Source organism: Pseudochaenichthys georgianus, chromosome 1 (assembly GCF_902827115.2).
Source record: "Pseudochaenichthys georgianus chromosome 1, fPseGeo1.2, whole genome shotgun sequence".
NCBI lineage: Eukaryota > Metazoa > Chordata > Actinopteri > Perciformes > Channichthyidae > Pseudochaenichthys > Pseudochaenichthys georgianus.
Window position 1 is genome coordinate 33,939,653 of NC_047503.1, and position 8,372 is coordinate 33,948,024.

The 8,372-nt window shown below is 46.0% G+C and overlaps 1 protein-coding gene across 2 annotated transcripts; it reads left to right on the forward strand.

The window, feature by feature from the left end:
- The first annotated feature begins 6,542 nt into the window (after nt 1-6,542).
- Nucleotides 6,543-8,000, forward strand: LOC139434700 (uncharacterized). 2 transcript variants are annotated; one of them, XM_071204658.1, is made up of 4 exons: nt 6,543-6,753; nt 7,103-7,285; nt 7,661-7,778; nt 7,854-8,000. In XM_071204658.1, exons 1-4 carry the CDS (start codon nt 6,585-6,587, stop codon nt 7,963-7,965), a joined length of 582 nt encoding a protein of 193 aa, XP_071060759.1. In that variant the 5' UTR covers nt 6,543-6,584; the 3' UTR covers nt 7,966-8,000. The 2 variants fall into 2 exon arrangements, with proteins under 2 accessions (XP_071060759.1, XP_071060758.1); XM_071204657.1 differs by having other exon boundaries at nt 7,661-8,000.
- The last annotated feature ends 372 nt before the right edge of the window (nt 8,001-8,372 follow it).

Consider the following 8,372-nt stretch of genomic DNA (forward strand, 5'->3'; position numbering starts at 1 on the left):
GCCCCTATCTTGTGAGTTAGGCTCTATTTTATCCTTCTTACAGTTACTGGTGGACAGAGGGCTTGCGCATTCAACAGTGAAAGTGTATGCAGCAGCCATCTCGGCCTGCCATGAGGGATTTGGCGGCAGGTCAGCCTTTAGTCAACCACTGATGTCGCAGTTTTTACAGGGGGTCAGGAGGCTGCGCCCAGTAGTGCACGCCTCCACCTCACAGTGGGACCTGCCCCTAGTGCTCGAGGCTCTGGCCTCGGGGCCGTTTGAGCCTCTGGAGCTCTCCTCTCTGAAAGCATTGTCGTGGAAAACAGCTTTGCTTCTTGCCTTAATGTCAGCCAAAAGAGTGTCCGAGTTAACTGCTCTGTCGGTGCACCCGAGCTGTTTACAGATTCGGGGTGACCGGAGCGGCGCGACACTCAGACCGAACCCCTCCTTTGTGCCCAAGAGCCTAAGGAGTGCGTTCAGGTCAAGGGCTATTCAGTTAGGGGGTTTTAGTCTTCCCCCCCATGGTGGGACCAGGGAAGCTAAACTGCACCTCCTCTTCCCGGTGCGTGCGCTAGCATGTTATGTAGAGCGCACGGCTGCCCTTAGACGCACCGAACAGCTGTTCGTGTGCTTCGGGGGCGGGGTGATCGGGAAAGCTCTGTCCAAGAAAGGCCTGGCAGGCTGGCTCTGCGAGTGCATTGCACATGCCTACGGACAGGCAGGGAGAGCCTGCCCCACGGGGGTTCGTGCACACTCCACACGGGCTGTGGCTGCGTCAACAGCCTTATTCAACGGTGTGAGTGTGGAGGATATATGCACAGCGGCGTCTTGGTCGACACCAGGCCCCTTCATAAGGTTTTATCTCTTGGACATGTCGGGCTCTTTCTCCTCGTCTGTACTTGCGGGGGCAACACAGGACTGGTAGGGGGAGGGGGGTTGTGGGTCAGTTGGCATCTGACCCCCTCCCCGGACGTAATGCGCCTTCGCTGTTCTCGGGCCTTCGGAGGGTCCCGGGAGGGGCGGGGGTGGCGCACTGGGCCCTTACAGGGCTGGAGGGCTGCTCTCCTCCTGCCGAGAGCAGGAGGGGGGGAGCCCTCCACACTTTAGTCCACACACTCGGCACGGGGTCAGTGTTTGAGTGTGGGGCAGGGGCTCTGGCGCTCTCCCTGTTATCCTATACATCAAAGCAGGGCCGTATTCATGGAGTCAACATTGGGGGGGACCAAAAATTCAATACAAATTTGAATACTAATTTCCTGCCATTCTAAAGGAAAATACATAAAAAATCACTAACACATTGGATACTTTAAAACCTGTTAAACCCCATGCCCCTGCCTGTGGGGCCAAAACACAACAATAGTCATGAAACTGTGTCTCAGGCATGGGTGTAGGAAGCATCCTCAATGTGGGTGGGACAATTTGACGGGGGGTGTGGGCGGGCGGGGGACCTAACCTCCTCTAGGGGGGTCCGGGGGCATGCTCCCCGGGAAGATTTGTTTTTAAATGTTGAAGTTAAAAGCATCAATCTGCTGCACGTTGAGAGCAACATTAGGGACTAAATCTATAGATACATCTCAACAACACCCATGTGAAACAGAACTGAACAGATTTACTTTTTCGTTATGCATATTTTACAAATCACTCCCTTTTTAAACTGTAGTATGAGTTGGAATGATTTTATACCTGTTATTCTGTTATTCTCTTATTTTGTATAACTATAATGATCATATAAAGGTGTGCCTTGGAAATACTTGTTTTGCATCAATCTTGATACAGGGTACTTATATGTTATAGTTTGGATTCCTAAAGCTTTTAGTCTACTATCCCATCATTCAAGGGTGGTTTTCACAATAAGTAATGGTTTATTTTTTGCACGGACACAATCATTTACATTGTTTTACTATGTTCAATCTGAATTTACTTTAAAAACATCTATATTGATTCTGACTTTTTCTACATCCAACTCACAGGTTCATCATTGCTTTGAGAAAAAAGATTATTAATTTACCCCATTTAGAATTGAAGATATAGTCATTTGTTCTGGGAATGTCATTTTCAAACCTGAGACCTGAAAAACAGGCTTGGGGCTTAACTGGTTAAAATGTTTTACCATAATGTCTAATTGTGCATTGTATTACATCGCCCTATTTTATCTAGTTTAGCTTTTCTTGTTTTGTTGTTTGTAATGGCAGAGATTAGGGATGAATAAAGTACAACTATAACCATAATCACATTAAAGCATTTCAATCCATAGAAAGGTCTGTGCCACGCAATTTCAGTAGAAACAGGAACACTTAATTGCCCTTTTGTTTTACAGCCATGACTCGCACTAGCTGCTTGCCGCTCATTCAAAATCAAAAAGACCCCCAACTTCCTCCCAGACACCTGCCCAAAAAGCCCAACCCTCAAGTAAAGGACCCAAAAGCCTTTTTGCGCTTATCGTTGGCACTGATAAAAGACTGGCATATTCCTTCAAGGTCCAGTCTGTCCAGTTTCTTCTGGTGCACATGACATATGGCCACATTATTCAGCCTCGTTCGACTCATCGATGATCTAAGCCATGTCTTAAGCCTCCTCAGGGCACTAAAACTCCACTCAGCCTCTGCAAAAGAGGCAGGGACGACCAACAGAAGCCTTACTAAAGCTTCCACCTGACCGAAGAGACCTCTCACCTCTGGCACCATTTCCCGAATAATGCTAGCAACATCTGAGCTTGTTTCATAGGTGTAATTAGCCCCAAACATGGCCAGCTGCACCTGCAGTAGTCTTGAATTCAATTCAGGATACTCTTCTACCACCTTGTCCATGTCTCCGTGTAGCAGCACATTTTCAAGCTGCTGCAGCTTGTGGAATCCAGCTTGTTCAAATCTCTCTATGAATTGAGTATTCACTGTGTCCAAGGCATTGTAGAATTGGACTCTGTACAAGGACTGGGCATCGGGATGGATATGGGCTGAAGCCTGACCGGTGTAACGCTTTGTAGGTTTGCGGACATGAGGGATCTGAATTGGTTGTAGGTCCAACTTTGTTGCCACAGCAGTTGCTTTTGAGAACAATACATCAAAATGCTCCTCCGTTCGTTTGACCTGCATGCTTGTTTTGACATGCCTGAAACGGTCTGTTTCCTAAGCTGCAGGGAGGTGTTCAGGCACTCCAAATCCCCCATCAGGTCTTACATTACATTACATTACATTGCATTTAGCTGCATGACGCTTTTATCCAAAGCGACTTACAATAAGTACATTCGACCAGGAAGACACAACCTTGAAGAAAACAGAATCATAAAGTACATCAGGTTTCATAGAGCCAAGTATTTCAAGTGCTACTCAACTGGCTATAGATAAGCCAGTCCTTTATTAAGTGCTCTGTTAGCAGTTCTTAGTTAGTAATTCTATTGCTCGAAGTGGAGTCGAAAGAGATGAGTTTTCAGTCTGCGCCGGAAGGTGTGTAAGCTTTCTGCCGTCCTGATGTCAATGGGGAGCTCATTCCACCATTTTGGAGCCTTCAGCCATTAAAAGGCATTAGAACACAGTGTTCCCTTTAAAGGGAAATGGAAACACTTTTCAAACTGCTTTCCATGCGACAATATTACCATTAGGAAATGTATTTATCTAGTCTATTTCCAATATAAACGATCGAGATGCCTAATGACCATGGGCGCTTCCATTGCTCCGGGACTTTCCCAGTGACGTCACTGATTGGGTACGGCTTCCTGGGCCAAAGCTCAATAACAAACAACATGGCGTGCAATGCACCAGTAGTTTACATTACAAGAAAACGGTCGTCGTCAGGAGTTTATTGTATTGCCCCAGGCCGCACAAATGGATTTTATACAAAGAAGGAAGAAGTACATTTCCATAGGCTGCCACTAAAGGATGAGAAGCTGCTCAAAGTCCAGTCTGGATGCCTGGTTCAATACAAAACATTGGATTTGAAGCCAGGATCTGTTCCCACAATATTCGATTTCTCAACGTATGCAGTCGGGAACACCGACCGTCCCAGCACGTCGGCCGCGCAAGACAATGACAGTGTCAACAAACGTGAAGTTCGAGCCACCAAACGAGTTGCTTCAGCTGCCGAGAGAGAGGTAAATATTGCAGCACTACCAGATTACTAGCTCACACATGTATTTACTGACACAGTGTGACCTTATTAATTAACGCAATCGCGTCCAAACTAAATGGTAGCTATTATGACGTACAATAGAGAATTGGGGGTGTTCTATAGCTCAACTAATTAAACTGGCATACACACGCTCATCTGTCGAAAACAGCCCTAAAAAGGCTAGTATTGCTATTGATGGATGGTATTGCAGGACCCAGAGCGCACGGAGCGGACAGCCGATAACGGAATTGCAGTTGTATTGCTTATAGATTATCAGAACATTTCAAAGGGGACACAGCCCCATTGGATATTAACCTATGGATTAACTACATCATCGTTTTTATCGTTGTAATGCCATTGAAGACCAGTTTAGACCAGACAATGAGGAAGGTAAGCCTGGCGTATGTTAGTACCTAGCGCCACTTGTTTTGATGTACGTTTTTGTGGATAACCTCGCGAGTTTGTATCTTTCAGTGTTGAGGTGGGCACCGTTAGATTCTGTGTCTCCTTGCGATCATAAACGATGTGTTGGATGTGCGGCTAGGATAAGTAATAAGGGAGCTAGGAGTGATTTTCGGTGCAGTAATAGGTTAGCATTTTCGCTCGGGGCTAATTCAGAGGCTCACTGTTAGCATTGTGTTTTTTTAATTTTTTTATTCCGGATCGTATGCCACTCTATTCGACCGAATCGGTTCATAAGCATAGGCCATGGGATGCCTGGTAACTGTAGATGCTTCCACATCAATGTCATCTCCCGACGAATAGTCAAATTCATCGTTCAAAACGTCGATCTCATTGCAAAATTCCTCCATCGCTGCCATATCTGCTACGTTGTGTTGACTTTCGGTGGAGCGAAAACACAGCCAGTGACGTCACCATTTGGGACTCCCCTAATGGCGGCGGCCTGGTCCCGGAATTCCCCACCCGGCCGGCGGATAATTAATTTTCTTTTGGCGAGTAATATCATATACAATAAATATTACGATCAATATCCATTGTAAAATGAATAAACTACCAGAATATTATAACTGTAATTGGTGTTTCCTTTCCCCTTTAAGAAATGTTCCATGAAGACCATTGGCCTTGGCTGAAGTTTCAGGTGAGCTGCATGATGCCATTTTTTCAAGGGCCATTAGCACTGACTCATACTGCTTGAGAACTGAGCGGGTGGCAGGGGTACGTACAGTCCACCTGGTGGGACAGAGAGGCTTCAATGAGGTAAAAGTTGAACCATGCTCTGATTTTGCGATATTCTGAAAAATCAACTTGAACTTGCCAGATTGATTAAAGAAGCCATTCATGGACCAGACCCATTGCATCTCTTACTAGTGGCTGCCTGTGGAGCACAGGCAGCCTGCGTAATTAATTTCACGCAGTGGGGACCACAGTGACAATACACAGCCAGCGGTTGTTCTTTCCTTAAAATGGCTTGTACTCCCTGCAATCGTCCAGCCACCATCATAAGTTTGTCCTCGGAGTTGAGACAGAAGAAGCTGTAGGCGCGTCATCACATCACATGCCATCTTGGCTATATTTTGCCCTGTTGTTGATGACACTTGGTAGATTCCCAGGAATTCTTCCTTTGGTTGTAGATCTGCATCTACAGAGCGCACACATATTGACTCCTGCTCAACTCCTGATATATCTTGGGTGCCATCAATGATAATTGCGAACTGGACCACTGGCATTGATGTTATTTCCAACACAATTTCTTTGATGATTGTATTGGCCATCACCTTCAACAGTTCGTTCTGCAATTCCGGACTGGTGAAATCGAGGGGACCTTTTAGCCAGGAGGTCAGCTCTGCATCGCCCGTTGCCTTGTACTTTAGAAGCTGGCTTAAATTCCCACTCTCCTTCTGATCGCCTCGAAAAGCCAGACCTTGCCGCGCCAAGTACCTCACACCCTCAACAATCTTCTTCAGATTTCTTCTTGCTTGTTGCTGCCGTCTTTCAAGCTCACGTGAAAGTTGCACATTAATGGCGCATTTCCACTGCAGCGGGTAGCCCCGTTTAAGCGTCCTGAACCGTCCTCAAGCGGCCGGCCAGTTTTTGGTGGCATTTCCATATAGCCTACGGCTAGCGGGTACTTTTTCCCTTTTTTTCCGGCCCCATAAAATCGTGGTTCTTTTTTATCAGACCAGGCCAGGGCTGTGACGTCAACACTCTCGACTGCTGATTGGTCAGAGAGAATCATCACAAGATCGCGCGCGAGTTCATCCCTAGCGTCGCATATATATTTAGAAGCAAGCTTGCAGCATTTTTATAAACAGCATTTTGTAAACGGAGGAGCTACAAAAATGTCTACGTTTGTTAAGAAAAGCTCACCGTGGTCGACCGAAGAGGTGACGACGTTCCTTCATCTCATTGGGGATGATAAAATCCAGCGGGAGCTCGACGGAACAACAAGAAATGTAAAAGTGTTTCAGGAGGTCTCTGCACAGATGTCCGAACGCGGATTTTCGAGGACTTTCCTGCAGTGTAGGGAAAAACTTAAAAAGATGAAGAGCGAATATCGCCTAATAAAGGACAACAATAACACGAGTGGTGCGGGTCGCAAACAATGGAAGTGGTTCGACTTGTTGGACCAGATTTACGGCCACAGACCGGCCAACGTTGGGAGGGAGGGAGGCCTGGACTCTGCAACGGCTTTACTGGAGTCCCTGCAAGGTACGCTCACTTCTAACAAAGAGGTCTATTTTATCCTTACATTAATGTTCGACAACCCATGCTTTTATGGAGCTCCGAAGAGCTACATAGCTAGCTAAGGCAGATAGCCTAGGCAGATGGCCTTAGCTAGAGCTATTGTTTGCTAACACCATATGTGCCATTGTTTACGTTCAGTTTTTCTTTTCTATAGTTGTTGTTGCTATTTAGTATTGTGCTGCAGTAGTCTATTGTTTGCTAACACCATATGTGCCATTGTTTACGTTCAGTTTTTCTTTTCTATAGTTGTTGTTGCTATTTAGTATTGTGCTGCAGTAGTTTGTGGAATTAACAAGTCATTTTGCTGTTCTAGATGATTACATTGGGACTTGTGAGGAGGAACATTCCCGAACAACGGGTGATGGCAGTGTTCCGTCCACTTCGTCATTGAATCCAGAACGGACCCCAGCTCGACCACAGACACCAGCCGAAGACCCTAACCCGACTCAACCACCAACACCGAGTGCCATCACGACACCGCAGCGTGTGGTTCTAGGTAAGAAATAGAAATGGCAAAACGACTGGAATTGTGTTTTGTTTTTTTAAACCTTGGATCATCCATCGTCAGTAATTAAAATAAGCTATACCACTGTGTGGAAATGCTCTGTTACAAGTAAAGTCTTAGCTAGTAAGCAGCTAGTACCGTTGTGTGTGACATCCTATCATATACATATATTTATATTCATTATCAACAGGCTGGACATAATGTAATTCACTTTCACAATCACTGTAAACATCTAGGGCCAGAACTTTCTTTAGTTCACCTTACTGTTGTTCTGTTTATACATGTTATTCTTATATCCTTGTGTGACCTGTACCTGTCCTGTGTTTTTTCCTTATTGCTAATTATTATTATCTTATTGTCACCCAGGCAAGAGGAAACGAGGAGGAGAGGATCGGGCCCAGCAGGAATGGCACCATGAACAGCACATGGCCCAGCAGGAACGGCACCTGGACTGGGCCAAAGCGTCTGCTGAGCGGAGATGGGAGTTGGATGCGGCCTTGAGAAGGGAGGAGGTCGCCTTGAGAAGGGAGGAGGCAAGGGAGGAGGCCGCCTTGAGAAGGGAGGAGGCCGCTCAAACAGAGACCTTCAACCTAGCCTTCCTGCGCACTCTTGGCGAGGTGCTAGGGGGACTGGGCAGCCGACGTGGCCCGTCTCCTCCTCGTCCAACTTAAAATAACATTAATAGTTATTGTACATATTATATATATTTTTTCTAGTTACTTTTTAAATTTGTACTTTCTTGTTTATTTATGTTCTTTAAAATGTTCATTTTATTTGTACAATGCCATGTATAGTTATGCTGGCTGCAATACAGTTTATAATTTTTAATTTGTATTGTTTATGTCACAGTCTTAAGGAGAACCCAAATGCAGCACTCGAGAAACCAAGGAGAATTGGTAATATCCTTTATTGGAGATTCCACTGGATCGGAGGAATACCAACCGGGCAGTATAACGCACCGGAGGACAGCGGGCAGAAGGTGAGTCAGGGACAGGCAGAGGGTCAGGGAGTAAGCGAGGCGGTCAGCGTGGATACAGGCAGGGTCGGATAACAGGCCAGGCAGGATAGTCGAGGGACA

Coding starts and splice junctions, on each gene's coding strand:
- LOC139434700 (XM_071204657.1), top strand. CDS start 6,585: ATGAAGAGCGAATATCGCCTAATAAAGGACAACAATAACACGAGTGGT. Junction 6,754..7,102: donor TTTACTGGAGTCCCTGCAAG/GTACGCTCACTT, acceptor TTGCTGTTCTAG/ATGATTACATTGGGACTTGT. Junction 7,286..7,660: donor ACCGCAGCGTGTGGTTCTAG/GTAAGAAATAGA, acceptor ATTGTCACCCAG/GCAAGAGGAAACGAGGAGGA.